At 45.3% G+C, this 15912-nt stretch overlaps 1 protein-coding gene across 5 annotated transcripts in view; it reads left to right on the top strand.

Annotated features, from left to right (window-relative positions):
* Positions 1 to 15912, top strand: part of ZNF423 (zinc finger protein 423) — a 238121-nt gene that overhangs the window by 64234 nt on the left and 157975 nt on the right. For 4 of the 5 annotated variants that reach the window (XR_011326528.1, XM_069793619.1, XM_069793621.1 and 1 more), the window contains 2 exons: positions 7772 to 7972; positions 11980 to 12060. Coding sequence is in view for 4 of the 5 variants with exons in the window: in XM_069793619.1 (XP_069649720.1) it covers positions 7772 to 7972; positions 11980 to 12060 (282 nt within the window). In the remaining variant the exon portion in view is untranslated. The remainder of the gene's footprint in view (positions 1 to 7771; positions 7973 to 11979; positions 12061 to 15912) is intronic. The other variant, XM_069793620.1, reaches the window with a different exon arrangement.

Below are 15912 nucleotides of genomic sequence, written 5' to 3'. Positions count from 1 at the left end.
GCTAGATGTAAATAGTTACACTGGTTTAGAGAGAATGTGGAGCCAGGACTGCCTGTATAAATATACATACATTCTGGTAGTTACTATGCACATACCAGCAGTGAGGTTGGGTTTGCATTGAGGCAGAACAACATGGGGCGAAGTCTTGGTTTCACTGGAGAAAACAGGGCAATTATACCATACATACATATATATAAATATATGTATAGTATATCTCTATACCATATAGAGATAACCATATATGGATATAGGTGGGCTCAGGTGAAAGGCAGGCACTGAAAGGCAACAAGTGACATGCGTTATCTGTTCTGTGTGTGATGTCTGTGACTGTGCTACAGCAAAGGAAGGTGCAACGAGCTGCCAGTCCTCTGCCGTGTATTCCTGCCAGCTCTTTCTATGCCTTTAAACTCAAGGTAGACACTTAATGTTTTCTTAAACATTGCAGCTGCTAATTTGAGAAAATTTTATCCAATCAGTGAAGTAAGATGAACGTTTTCCCTATGAAATGTTGGTGTAAGTAAGTTAATAGGATGCTGAGAGGAGGATGCTGGGGGGGGTGTGCAGGGCTGTCATTAACAATTCTGTGAGCGGTGCAACGTCGGCAGAAGCAGGCGGCGGCGTTGCAGGCACTGGCAGCGGTTAGCTAGTTATTACTGGGCGTTTAGCTTGGAACCCCTTTCTCTTAAAGTACGTGTACAAGCAGATGTAGAAGGAGGTGCAGTACACTACCAAAACAGTTTTTCTTTGCTAAGTTAAAGAAGAATGCTGCGAACTGTCCACCTACTTAGAAGTTAATATGATTTAATATATACTGGTGTGTAATAAGACTCTGTTGTGAAATGTTACAATGTGTGCTTCCTAAAGTCGCTGACTTTTGTGTATTTTATTGTTAACATGCTTCACACAAAACTGTATTATTGGTATAATCTGTGCTTTTTATCCTGTGGGTTATTATTCAGAGACATACCTAGCACTGAGCACTCTTTCTCTTCCCTTGTCTTTCCAAAAGAAGCTCTCATAGCCACCATTGCCGCTTGTTGGTGGAGTCTGCTGTCAGAGTCAGACAAATGACAGCTTGGAGAGGCTGCAGCGGCCATAGCCCTAGGAGGGCACGAGGAGGTAACAATATACAATTTTCATGGTTCAAGGGTAGCCTTATCCTACTGTTCTTCATTACAGTACTGCAGTGAGATCAATTTTATTAAGTTGTAAGTCTTAGGAGGCCAACACCATTAACTACATGCTGGATCAAATAATTTTTTTGGTATTATGATTGTTTTTTCCTCTCGTTGAGAGAAGGCAAGATCTGATGCACAGATCTCTTCAGCCTGCGAGGAGCATTACGTGGGGATTGAGCGTCGGCAGGATTGTGTGGCAGCCTGTGCTTCACTCACTCTGCTCTGTCATTGTAGTCATCCAGTGCAATTTGACATTGCATAAATATACCGTGGTGTTTCGTGCATTATCCTTCCTGGCTCTTTGTTTTTCAGCTAGGCACCTTTTTTTTTTTTTTTTTTTTACCCCACGTGGTTTGACACTGTGTGGAAGACCTATGCTGCACTGCATGATAGAGCACCAAACCTGCTTGCTTTTGATGCACGTAACAATGATTTGATGTGTGGAATGAGCTGCCTTTGATACCTGGTCCTGGTCCTAGGGGTAGGATGCAATCTATGCTCTCTGACCTGGTTTGCTTGACTAGAGCAGGGTTTTGGCTGCTTTGCACGGGTCTACTCACAGTGGTTACAGTGGCTCACATTAGGGCCCTGACCCACTGAGAGTTAGCACACATATATACCTGTGTTCAAGATGCAAGTGTCTAAAAAATGACATTGTTTGAAATGTTGAAGAGCCACAGAATGGGGCTACCCAGCAAAGCCAAGACTTTTCATCCTATGGGAAGATTTTAGCTGAGGTTGGTTTGTGTTTTAATTACTGAAACTCTAGTGGCTTTTTTGCCTCTGTTCATTCTTCTTTGACCACAAATGACAGAGAACTTTGGATTCTCTTGGTGTATGAGTGCTAGAGACAATGCTAAAATGTAACAAACCACATAAAAGTAGAGACCTCCCCCACGCTGATTTGGCATTTAACACTGAGCGCGGTGTTTACTAACGAACGTTTAGATTAGGCTTTTCCTTTAAGTCATTTGTTTCTTTTGTTCTCACTTCCTAATTATAGATGAAATTTCCTCTCCTTTTGTCTTGCTGGGGAGCTGAGTGGCAGCCCTGTGGCTGTGGGGCAGGAAGGCTGCACCCCTGGGCGGGCGCACCCCTAGGTGGACGCCTTGGGGCTCCGCCGTGTTCCCCGAGGTGTCAGTTGTGTGCCACCACCCATCATTCCTCCAGCCGTTAGCTTTTATTTCTTCAGTGCCATTTCCTTCTACTTGTCCTGCATCTCTGGAAAAATTCTAGGAATTATCATAGCCCTTTGTGAGACCTTTGGTTGTTTTTTCGTTGGACCAAGGCAGAGGAATGAAGAGATGCCTCCTTCCCCCTCTTCATTTTATCTTTTGCCTTCCAGGTCTCCGACCTGGGTAGTGTGTGTGCACGTGTGTGTACACACTTAGGCAATGACTTGCACAGCACTCTGCAGATTGCAGCTGTAGCTCTGCATGGCGAAGTTGCTTGATAGGAAGTGCTGTCTAGCACTAAATCATTGTATGCCTACTGTAAAGAAACAACTCTTGATGGAAGCCCTGTAACTGGAGGTGTTTAAAGCTAGACATGACCCTGCACTAAATAGTATGTTCCAAAGAACAATCCTAGATTTAAAATAAATCCCAGCTTTAAAAAGTCCTCAGGCTTTAAAAAAAAATTTAAAGAAAACCCCCAGAAAATTTACTGGCACAAAGACAGAAAGACTTGCCTGCCCTGTATTGTGCTGATAAGATAGACAGTTTAAACTGTCCATATTTGATTCCACAGCTGAAAAAATAAGCTAAGAGGTTTGTTCCTTTTTTAATTTCTCCGGCCTGTGTGTTGCACAGTGTTACCCGTTCCGTGTGTCTCAGTGGAAATTGTAGGTAGGCATCAGCATCACTTCCAGTGTGCCTCTGACCTTCCTGTGTTTTCAGTCCTGCATTCCTAACTGAAGTCCCCAAAGCAGTTTGCTGCTGCCATCGTAGCCAGGCTGGCACTGTGGTCCAGGGTTGAGGCTCTGCCACACTCAGCTCCGAGCACAGCCCCAGCCTGGCAGTGGTGCTTTATATCCCGCTCTGACTGAAGCAAGTGGAAATTTGCTCTGGACTTCAGTGGGGCCCGAGTTGAACATGGTACATGTAATCTGTTTCCAAATATTTGGCTTTAGGAGTGCGTTGTTCCTGTAACAGAGCTGTTTTGAACACAGCTCAGAAGGCATTTCTACTGACTGCAACTTTCAAGCCGGGCCTTTGGGAATTCGCTTTTCCAGCTTTGCCAAGTTTGCCACATTCCTTGGACCACCAGGTCAGGCAGGAACACTCCCAGTTCTTGCTATGTCCCCTTTGAAATAGTAGCTTTCTAGAGCATAAGCTGGCTTTTACAGAAAAACCAAGAGTTATTAACAACATTAACTTTAGTGGCAATTAGAATAACATATTCTTGACTGTTGGCCAGATTGTTTAGGTCATAGGGTAAAATATTCTTCTTGTATAAAGCTCTGCAGGCCTTCCACTGTGCTACAGGGGAAAAAAAAAAAGGTAAAAAAGAAAAGAAAAACAAAAAGCCCCCCAAATCTGTTTCCTGACATTTTGGGTAGAGTAAGGTGTACTTTCAAGGCTGATCCCTCAAATTGTCTCTTCTCTTGCTCATAAAAGAAAATTGTTAAAGCCAACATTAGAGATGGCAGGTTCATTTAAAAATTACTAATAACACCTTCGTGAAATGCAGGGGGATTCCCCCCCCCCCATTAGAATTAATTAGTGATCATTTATCCTAAAACACAGTGCCAGCAGCTCCCTTCTGCTTGTGTTTGCCCATACACTTGTGCTGTGTACAAATGTCCTGGTGGCGGGTGGGAGCCGTGTGCCCATGGTGCTGTGCCGCCTTCACAGAGGTGTTCCCTGCACAAATTCCTTGCAGGTCAGTAACTGTGATTATTGGGGGTTTTTTTTAGCAATCTAGATAGAAACTACTTACTATTGAATTAAGTTCACTAAAATCCAAGACCATGTTAAAAATTAGCTGTGTCAGTAAATACACTTGTATGTGCTTGATGCTACAAGGTAGCCACTGATCTTTGGAGACTTCAGAAGGTGCCATTGGTTCTGGCCACCAAGAAGCCCCTTTGCATGGTAACACACAGATGTGTCCCCTCAGAGCCAGGCCCAGCCCCAAAATCACACCTGCTCCCGGTGCCAGCAGTGCCTTGGCCCCCCGTGGTGACCCAAAACCTTTTGGCAGTGTGCTCGTGCCTGCGTGCACTCGTCCTGCCCGCCTGCACTGGGGTGGAGTGCTCCTGCAGTTCTGGCTGGCAGGAAAATTGCAGGTTAAATTTGTGAACTACTACAGCAAAACTCCTCAGAAATGAGTTCCTGAGGAATGCTCGTGGCCTGCTGTCCTCATCAGGGAAACTGAGCTCACCACAGGAGCAGCTGGGCTGCTTTTGAAGCTTTTCCTTGCTGGATGGACCACCCATTCCCATCACCGCCCTGGTGCTCGCTGGCTGTTTTGCTTCACTGGGCAAGGACCTAGCGTCTCCCCAGGGCCGCCTGCGCTCTGCACCCCCCACTGGCAGCTTGTGGTCAAAACAGTGGAGATGAAGGTCAAAAAACCAAGAAACACCCCCAATTTTTCTCAGCAGTGTTTGGTTTCTACAGGGCGAGCACCAAGCATGCGGCTCGGCAGAGGAATCTGAAGACCGTGTTATTCAAAGGACAGTAACACTGAGGCGTGGCAGACATGTACAATTCCTTCAACTCACTGAAAACAGAAAAAAAATCTCATTTTAAAGCAATGTTGCATTTGCTAAATAATTTGTGCAAGATTCACTGTTGTGTTATTTGACATACAACTCTGTCAAGCAACAACGCTTTTGAAAAGTTGCCTAGAGGATCAGATTTCCCATTCAACAGGGAATTAAAAAATGTTTCTGGAATTTTGCTTTGCAGTCAGGAATCTATTTTCTTATCTCACATTGTACAATTTATTTTTCCTAAAGCAGTGTGCTAAATTATTTGTTATTGTTGGACTCGGTCGAACAGCTTTATCCCTGGTGTAGTCATGAAGTGTTGGAGTAAAACCAAGGTTGAATTTGTCACAGTGTACTCAGCAGATCAGCTGGTCTTTAGGTTAACTGTCAAAAGAGAAAATTTCTGCTAAAAATGTTAGTGAAGGTCCCTTAAAGCTCCCCAAAGTTGCCTAAAAACTTTCTTCTTCAGGTTGTGGCAATGTCAGTTCAGAAGTGCTTCCCTGAGGTCTTTGTCGGCAGGCGGCATGGAAGCAGGTGGCAGTTCTTTAGGTTAGATTTATATACTTGGACTATTTTTATAGGTTTCTGTCTTATAAAACCGGAGAGTTGACATCCTGATTTATTAACTATCAAGTCTGCAGGACATATAGGCTTTAAAAAGATTGAATGAGCTAAAATGTTTGTGATTGCAGTCTGGGATGAGAGACTGTATAAAGGTGTGCCAAGTAAATATGACAAAATGTAAGTGATAATTTGAATATGTACATTAAATGATGTGTGAAGTAAAGCAAAGCTAGCATAGCTTTAAATGTGACTTACTATTCGTGAAGTAGTAGTATAAAGAGAACCAGAATCGTGTTTTTTTTCATTACAATACATTTTTATTTAAGGAAAAGTCTATAAAGCATGAGGTTCAGCCAACAATATTTTATTGAATAAACATAGTACAGATGATGACTTACAATATGGAGAGCTTAGTGAGCGATACTTTTTATAACCAAATCCTTAAATTCATTACTGCTGTGTAAGTGGTATATCTGATTTGTTAAGACGAACTTTATATCTAGCCCTTAATGGAAATTTTGTAGTAGAAACATATGTATAATTTAACAGTAAAATAACCTGAAAATGTGCAGATCAGTTAATTGCTAAGAAGGATGCTGTGATACGCCACAAGCAGGCATTGATTTTTAATATTTCCATTGCAATTCGAAGGGTACGTCACGTTACGAGTGCTCCATGGAAAACTGCAGACCGTTTTACACCGGCTGATTTATGTTATCATGCGCAGTGCAGAAGATGGTATAAAATGTGCTCTGGCTGGATAGTGGTAGCAGAGCTTTACTAATGTCTGTGTCTGAATTGCACTGCTTGTGGTAACCAGTTTTCATGTTTAATAAATTTTATTTTTCAGCTTTGTTTCACATTCTCAGCATTGGTTGTCCTTTATCTTTTTGGCACTGATCTAATTTTAGAAACAATTAATCTCTCTCTTTGTTGGCATTTCCTTAATGGCTTAAAACCCAAATGCATCCTGAACCAACAAGGTGGCATCTCCCTCCTGCCTGGCTGAGAGCAGCTCCAGGGCTTTCGGGGTCAGCCGGCACGCAGTGCGGGATGATCTCTTCTGCTGGAAGAACCTGCAGTTCCATTTCACTTTGCTGGATGATTTCTCAAATGTTCCCATCTTACCAGCATGGTGTATTCAGAGTGTGCGAGTGCTCGTGGAGGCGGGTGAAACGGTGCAGCTGTATTGCCCGTGTTGGCGGGGCATGTGTGTGGAAGAGGCACTGGCATCTGTTTCAGCTGGTCACCAAAGCCTCATCAGCATGGCCAGCATGTCTAATGGATGCTTTCCCTGCTGAGAGGGCAACAGGGACTTGGAAGGGCTTCTTCACCTCTTCTGCCTCCCTGGAGAGCCCAAGTGTGGGTCGGCCACAGTGCTGCATGGAGCCATTGGGCGCAACTGGCTTCAGGCATGCCTGGGTGTCCACCGTGGCCAAGGGGGTGTCCTGGAGTCGCGAGGATGTGGCTGCAAGCCCATCCGTCGTGCCAGGCCACTGAGTGTGTGCTGGGGGGACTGACTGTGGCTGGCTGCCCCTGCCTCCCACCCCACTGCCAGTGGAGAGGCAGCTGCCCGGCCATGGGGTGCACGGCCCCCTGGCACCGGGGTGCTCCTGGGGCTGCCAGAGAGCTCAGTCTCCCTCTACACTAACGCGCATGAAAACTTGTGGGTTTTTTGGAAAGGTGTTTGTGCTAGCCCACACTCCGGTCACAGATAAAGATCAAAAATATCTGAGAGACCTGAAGGTCAGATGAAATGCCATTGGCTCCCAGCTAGGTCAGCACAACACAAGGCTCATCTGCTCAGCAAAGTGCTGCTCGTTAGTTCAGTGGGACCTCTCAAGTCCTGGGGTATATATGTGCTTTGGGGGTCTTCAGCTACAGCATTTTTTTTTTCTTGTTGTTACTAATATTGGGGGTTGGAGGCGGCGGGGAGAGGAAAGCATTGAGAATTAAAATTCAGCACATGCCTTTTCTTTGCAGGCTGTAATTAATCTTGCCAATTTTTAAAGCTTTGAGAATCTGGTTAAGTGATAAAACACTAACAACTTTATATGACAGAGAGTTAGAGGCTCCCGCTATACACCCACCAGAGAAGATTAGGAGAGAGTGTTTGCAGGATTCGCACTAAGCAGCAGAGAATACAGTTGAGAATTGTTGCACCGCGTGATATAAAAACCACATTAATATAATGAAAGGTGTCGGGAATAATGTGAGAGTGGCTGTAATTAAATGTATCTTAGTAAGTGCAACATCCTTCTTAAAGCTCTTATTTTTCAGATGTCTCAAACTTAGAGGATGTTCTTGCTGTTGGCAGGTGGCCTGGGAGGAGAGCTGGAGAGTGAAGCGAAGGACAGCCGGGCCCTGGAAGAGAGGAACAGTGTGACGAGCCAGGAAGAGAGAAATGAGGAAGATGAAGACATGGAGGATGAGTCAATTTACACCTGCGATAACTGTCAGCAGGACTTCGATTCACTGGCAGACCTGACTGAACACAGGGCACACAACTGTCCTGGAGGTAATGTTAAACTAGCTTTACAGTTCTGACAGGTGGTTAGCTGGGTAATTGGACATAGCAACAGCTTGAGGCCTCAAGTGAGATTAAAGAATTAATAATGTAATTTTACAGTTAATGTAATTTTATTGTGGTGCCTTGGGTAGCCTTTGTTCACTCCTTTAATAAAATTAAAATAAAAGCAACAGCTTTCCAATTGGAATCTGTCAGTAATTACGTTAGACAAAAATGTTGTGGGGTTTTTTTTAATGCTAAAAGTTTCAGGCAGGGTATTTTTCCCTCTCTCTCCAAATGTAGGAAGATTAAAAAAGTTAAATGACTGAAGTGTGCAAAACTCCCAGGAAGAAAGGCCTCTGAACCCCATAAAAGAACATGATGATTTCTGAGATTAAAATCCATAGTGTGAGTTTCATAATCCCACCCTAAAAATACACTGTTCTCCCTAGGTTATTATTGCATTGCCTTTTGAATTTTATGGAAGTGAGGACGGCATCAGCCTACGCTGATCTTGATTTTACTTTCTGTAAAGTAAGAACAAGCTCAGAGCATTGGTGTGAACAATTGCAACATATCTTGCTTTTACATGGCTGCCTTTGCATGGCCGGTGGTAGCAGCAGGTATTCTGCAGAGCACTCTAAGCCGATTTATGGGGGTAGTAAAAAGCTTCGCAGATTTTACCAAAGATTAAATAAAATCTTAGGAAGGGGAGTGTTCATATGTATTTAAATCAGACATTCTCATCCTTCACCTTCCTGGAACTGAATATTCTACCATCACTTTTTCCTCTGCACTCGTCCAAAATATTTTTAGGTAGTTGCTATTATGGCAGACGGATAGGTTGAGGCTGGCAGAGGTCAGGAGAGTTAGTTTCTCCTCTGATGCAGCAGTACCCCATCCTCCTTCCCCTGAGTGCATATTTCTCCCTGGCCACTTAATTTGTTTGGTAATTAGTCCATGTTTTCTGCTCTTCTTTTTGGGCATGAGTAAAATGATGCTCAGCCAAGAAAAAATACAGGAAATAGAGCACAGCAAGGGAGGGAGGGCCAGGTGGGGGCTTTGGCTCAATCTGACTCCCACCCCGAGAGCATCCTCCCCTGTCTCGCTCTGGTCTGCGGAGGAGGGGACCCCCCGCTCTTGTTCCCGTCTGCTTGCTGGGAGGAAGGACAGAGGGATGTTGGGGCTTTTCCCCAGCCTGCAGGTGGATAGGGATTGCAGTCCTACGCTGGCCCCCAGGGCTCCTTGCTCTGCGCTCTTGTTTAAACCCTACATAGGTTGCAAACTTGAAAGTGTGTAAAATTGAAAGGCTACTTCTTGCAGGGTAATTTCTTGGCCAGCTGACAACCATGGCATTGGCCTGAGACGTCTGCAAAGGACAGCTGTACTCTACTGCAGGGTAGTAAGCAAGAAAATGCCACTGAATAGAAAAACCCTTGTCTTCCAAACTGGAAGGCGAGGTGCACAGCCCGTGTGGACATTGGTCCTTTCCAAAGGAGCAGCCGCAGGGACAAGTCGTTCCCGATGCCATCCTGCATGGGGAGCGGGACAGGCAGGATCGCACCAGGGTAGGCAGGCAGCCGCAGGGCATGTCTCCAGCAGCTCTCCCCGGGCGGCCACTGCTCCGTCGCTGCCCTGCCTCCTAAGTTGTGCTGGTACAGCTGCTTGTGATGCTGGGGGTGAGCCCCACCAAAAGAAAGGCTATTTTTAGCCCAGGTGTCTGCTTGGGCCTGGTTCACTGTGTGGTCCCCCAAACAGCTGTAATGGCACAACTGGGAGAAGTGGAGCGGGGCGGAGGGGAGTGGGTGCTGCTGGCGGGGACTCCAGAGGAGGAACGTAAGGTTACGACTGGTGACCGACAGGGCTATGAAAAAGAGGCAAATATATTTCCTGAGGCAAATATACATTAAAACATCACAACCTAGAGATTCTATCCGTATCAATACAGTTGGTGTTTTCACACCTCAGTTTTTATTTATCCTCAACATAATATTCTGTTAGTGAGAGTAAGAAAAATAAATGTTTTTGGGGACTTATCAAAATAATTTGTTAGTATTCCCATTGCTAATTTTTGATTCCAGGTAGCATAATTTCATCTTCTTTTACTGTCTTCACACATGCTGATGATTTACAGAGACCTTTTGTCATAAAAAGGCACCATATAACTATCTGCATATACATGAAATAGGTGCTAATTATCTCCATGTGAGGATATCCTTGTTCCAGAACAAGAGTGTCTGTTTTCTATTTAGTTTAATCCAGTGTCCTGAAGTGATTTAAAGTAAATAGGAAGATTGCACTCATATATTCTGGAATGAGAATGTTTCCATGAAGACACTCTGGAATATTGCTTGATATTTACATACCTTAACTTGAGGGAAAAAAAAAATCCCAAACCAAACCCTTTCAGATCCACCAGGTTGTTTGATAGCCATGAGAATTTTTGTTGAAAGCATGCAAAATGCATGTCTTTGTTCAGTTCATCTGAAAAGACTTGCACTACCTGGGTAAAAATCTAAGACCGCGTTAGGAAGTGTGGTATATTTAAAGATTTTTTTTTTTTTTTTACCCCACAAAATAAGCTATTTGTCTGTGTCCTTAGTTACCCTGCACTCCTTTTGCCTATAATGCCTGCCTGACACATCTGAGGTTGTACTGCAGTGCCTGACCTCTTGGCAAGCTAGGTTTTCATGTCTTAATCTGAAGCAGGGTTTTCAGTCGTGTCTACATGGCTCCAGATCAATACAGGTAATATTTGTAGTGATAATATCACCAGGCTGATAATACAACGTAACTAATGACTTCCTTTGGGATACTGAAGTTAGGAAAGTATTGTAGCTCAGGAGTGTTGCAGGATTACAAGAGATCACTCCAAAGAATAGGATAAACCATCTATTTCACTGGAATCCCTTAGAAATTCATTACGGTGCGCTGAAGTTATAATACAGTTTGAACGCAGCTGCTTTGACATGTAAGGAGGTAACAAACAGCCATTTCCCCCCTTGCTTTTTCATGTATTTCAGACTTGTTTCTTTGAGGACAAAACACTGCTGAAATCTAGACATCTCTGGTAGCATAAGTGCATGGCATTCCTTTTGATGTCAGTGTAGTAGAGATGTTCTCCTTCTGACAGAATTAGGTGCCTTTTATACCTTTTGCTCATGACTGATGTCTGTGATTGCAGGTTGTAGGTTTCCAGTGTCTACGGGGATCTGAAAAGGGTCTAAATGGGGGCAGCTTGTACTGAAAGAACATCACATTTCCTTACCGGCTCATGTCTTCCCTTGTCTCCCAGCTTGCCCCCACAAATGAGCTCTCCTGCAGCAGTCCTGGAAATAGTGCCTTAAACAAGTAGCCAGCATCTTGAAAAATACTCCGAGAATAAATAAAAACACCTAGTGTATACACTGGATGTGTTAAGCTTTTAAAATGAATTTAAAACTCACTGGTATCCCACGTCCCCTTAACTAGAGAAGACTTAAGTAATTGCCATCGGCATCATGTGCAGTCTTTTTTACACGTTTTTTTGCACACTGCTGTTACAGTATAGGTGTTGTAGCACGATGCTATCTTATAGCATTAGTGACAAGAGTAAATAATTGCACATGGATTTACAAATTACTGTGTCCTCCAGCCAGCACCAGAGGCTGCATACATCAAGCAACTATTCTGTGATACATCATTGTCTGGTGGCTAATGCCGAGTTGTTTGTTGTCTGATGAAAAGTGGCTAAAAAGCCACGAGATCTGCCATTTTGCTTGTGTATTTTAATGCACCTGCATTAGTCTGGGTTTAGTTGCAGTATTTTATTGTGTTATTTTTGCTTCCTCCACCCATGTCACCCCTTTCCTCCTATGGATCAGAATAGCCTCATGTAGGCTTTTTCCTTCAGTTTCTTAAGTGAATGTAGAGTGTTTTAAAGCAAATTAGTGCATCAATGAAGCGGACAGAAGTAGGTTTCGGTGGGGTCTCTGAGCATTTCATGAGGTCCTCTTCTGTTGTTGATAACTTTACAGGTTGTCTGTTTCAAACAGCAGCAGAGCTATATATGGATATTGCCAGCTTGGAAGCAGCTGATTTTTCTAAACTACTGTACGGTAGGAACTAGTTTATAATTAAAGTCTTGCAGTTGCTCCTTTTAAATGCCCTGTAACTTGTACACTAGGCTTACGTTTGAAATGAGGTATTGTAACTGTTTCATGCTAGTGTATAATTTTGCATTTTCTTGTATTTCACCTGCTACAAGAATTATAATCGCCATGCAACCGTATATGCGGGATGCTTACCCAGAAAACCATATACAGCAGCTTGTCAACAAGTGACAACGTCTCATGAATGTTTTTGTCAGGTGGCACTTTGTACTTCCCACTGACAAAGAGAGACTTCTTACGTGTATTTCCAAAATTAGCCCTCCCCCAAATTGTAATCTTTGGCTGCACCTGATTGGCAAGTCAGATATTTTCTGTCTTTTTGCTGCTGCTGTTGTTGCATCTTTAAATTAATGAATTACTGATTGTCCTCCACAAAAGAAACTGAAATACAGTTGTGAAAAAGCAGTGTGGAAACTTAATTATACACCTAGTTTATACAGCTGTGTCTCTAATGACCTACTGGCCCTAATTACTGTGTTGTGGCTCAGTCTGAGTGCTCTTGTCCTTGCCAGAATTCTGCTCCTTTCTCTTAACCTGACTAGTGTTTCAAGCTAAAAAAAATAACAAGTTTCCTTTTTTTGTTCTTTTCTACATTCTCATGCTGAAATGCAGTTTTCCTTCTTTCCAGAGGTCGTAGCAGTGTTTTAAAATTGGCACCAGAAAAGCTCAAACTGTAAAAACATGGATTTTCCCTGGAGAACTCAGTTCTCACTGTCTAGATCTGAAAATGGGCACCGGGGCAGTGTTTTTATTGTCAATCACTTGGAGGGCTCCGAGCGCAGGCCTCTGTCCTTAGCTTGTCCCGGGCATCCCCTCTCCAGGTGCGGGAGCAGTAGGGCTCCCGAGAGCTCCGGCAGCCGCCTTGGCCGTGGTGGCCAGGTGCTTCGCCTGTCTCCCTGTAGTTAGTATTTGTGCCCATCAGTGCTGAGAGCTCTGAAACCCCAGATTATTGTAGGGGTACGCTTGGCTGGAAGCCGGTCCAGGGTCTGGCTCCCCTGACTGCTGTCACCACACAGGTGATGTTTGAGTTTATCTGGAGGTTGCCAGCCAGCCTGTGAGGAGGCTCTTTCCAGGACTTCTGCCTACACATACCAGAAAATTAGTGTGCTGATAAGGTGCTGCTCTGCCTGGCTTTCTACGGAGGTGCTCAGTGAAATATGCATTTATCACGTAGAACATAAACCATATTCCCTTATCTGAATTTGGATCTGAAATCAAACAGAAGCACAGTTGCAAATTTGATGACAAACAAGGCATATGGTAGCCTTGCCAATACAGTGGTTTAGCAGTGCATCCTGTGCAATGTGTTTCCTGAGCCGCCAGCACTGGCTCTGCACCCACGCAGGGCGTTTGGCATGAATGGGGGCTGCCTGCAAAGGTGCTTTTAGTGTAGCATTTAATGTATTGCATACATTTGTGAAAGTTGTCCAAAGTGTTATGCTCCCTAACAGCACTGCTTATCTGGCAGATCGGAGGGTCATCCAGCAGGCGAAGGTAGGTGAGACCCTCGGGCTGCTCCGCTCCGGCTGAGGCACACGGCCCTGCGCTCAGCCCTTCGGCACGGGCAGGCGTTAGCGGGGGCTGAGCCTCAGCAATTTCTTCTCGGGCGGTCTCTTGGATTTCGCAGGTGTGCCCATGCCTGTAAGGATTTGCGGTGGGGGGGATGACTTGAATTTAAAACAACATTTGCTCGCCATAAACACCCAGCTCGGGATTTGCTTTGCGGCCTCATGGAGGGTCTCCCACAGCGGTGAGCCCACGGCAGATCCCCAGCCGCGCGGGAGCCGGTGCGAGGAGCCGGGCAGTGTGCTTGCCGATAAGAGCGTGCCAGTGCGCCAAGCGCCGCCCCCCACAAATCGCCACGGCCACCTTTGTGCTGGGTCCCTCCGGGACGGTGGCAAGGGATGCAGCACCAGGCACTGCGCGTGCAGATAGGAGCACTGCCAGCATGGCTGTGGGCCGTTTGGTTGCATGTAACCAAAACCCCTGGTTAGGAGGGGAGGTAATGAGCTATCTCTACCCCTTTCTCAGCCTCCACGTAGCCAGCAGTCATCGCGGACGGCCTGGCTGTGCATTCTGAGGGTGCACAAACATTTCTTAGCAATGATGATGTCTTTCCTCAAGCAGCATATGTTTTTCACACAGGAAGAACGTTTTCCCTGTCGTTTTTAAACATGTGGCCCAGTGAGGAGTCGAGGACGACAAGTTAGCGTGCCTGTATTGGCAAGGGACTGTTTCGTTCTTGCTACTTTAATTGAGTTCTTTCATCTACTTTTATCTAGTTCAAAAAGTAGTCTGCAAAGGAAGCGCAGGTATACGTGAAAATGGATAGAAGAGAAAGTGGGTGCATGTTTTAAACAAGGCTTCTTACAGAAAGCGAATGGCCTTTTGAAGTCTTGAACAGTTTGGCACTTGGCTGTCTGAAAAGCTACTCTCGCCTCCTGATACAGCACTTTCACCTCCTGATACATTGCTGCATTGGAAGTGGGGAGATGAACAAAGACTGAAGCACCCCGAATGCTGCGAAACAAGAGCTAGCTGCCAGGTGCTGGCCATGAGAGCTCCAGCATGCAGCAGGACCTGCGTTCGGGAATGGGAGCCCGTCCAGCTCCCCCCTGCACCACCTCAGGCCTCACGCGGCCCTTCTGGGGCACGAGGGGTGCCCGAGCTCCACCTCTCCTTCTCCCCCTGCTTCAGATTTCTGTCTGCAAAGGATAATCCATCGTGGTGTTGCAGCAGAGGGAGTATTGCGTGGGCCTGCGTAGGGCAGGTTTGTTTCTCAGCATTATAGAAATATAAGTAAATAATGAATGTTTTTTGAAAAACAGGAGGGAGGGGTTGCAGTGGAAAGGCTCCTTCCAGGGCTGGAGCCTGCCGAGTGCTGCAAGGGCGGCTGTGCCCACAGGAAAGAGGATCACTGCTGCCCGAAGCAGGTCCCAGCATTGAGGAGGCTGTAGACAAAACCCAATATGTGAAACTCAATTCAGAAATGCATTGAGGATAGCCTGGAGACTACAACAGATGCGTGCTTGCTATAAAGTGGGCTTTAATAATGCCTTAGAGAGCTTGGTGGAGGATGTGCTGGGGTTGTCCTGTCTCAGACGGACAAGAGCGCAGATTGTTTGTGGCTAGGGCGCTGCTGAAGGGCGCGTGTTGCCTTCCTGTGGGTTGTTGAGGGACAAAACTCTTGGCCCTATCAACAGCCTTGGCGGATTCAGAGCTGTCAAGATCTTCAGACTGCAGATGTGAGCAGTGAACGAGAGGTGCATTGAAAGTCTGCTTTTTTTTCCCCGATTTCTTCCCCTATCCCTTAGCAGACCATTGGGTAAGTAGTCTTCATATAAGGATGGCCGTCCTGAGCCAGCCTGATGGTCCCATTGCACCATTTCCCCAGAATATTCTCCCAGCTGTCAGCAAACTTATCTGGGCACTTCTTGGTGCTTTTTATTTAAATTCCACAGATAATCTTCCATGAATTTCCATTTTGAAGTTTCTTGTTGAAGCAAAGTATGCGTTTAGCATTTCCTGTGGCGGGGACCCAGAGTTCAATTACGCGTTCGGGAAAGTATTCCCTTTTGTTCACTTCAGCTTTGTTGCCTGCTTTCGTTTGATACCCTCCGGTTCTTCTGGTGGAGGAGACAGTGAGCAATTGCCCCTTTTCCACCTTCTCCACCCACTCATGCCTGAGCAGACTTCTTTTGTTGCCCCCTCCACTGTCTCCAAATCCATATTTGCAATCCTCTTACTGATACCTCCTGTATCTCGACCCAGAGTAAGAGACTGAGGCACATGGTAAAG

The sequence above is a fragment of the Haliaeetus albicilla genome, chromosome 10 (assembly GCF_947461875.1).
Source record: "Haliaeetus albicilla chromosome 10, bHalAlb1.1, whole genome shotgun sequence".
NCBI lineage: Eukaryota > Metazoa > Chordata > Aves > Accipitriformes > Accipitridae > Haliaeetus > Haliaeetus albicilla.
Note: the sequence above shows the minus strand (reverse complement) of the source record. Positions and strands in the feature narration are given on the sequence as shown.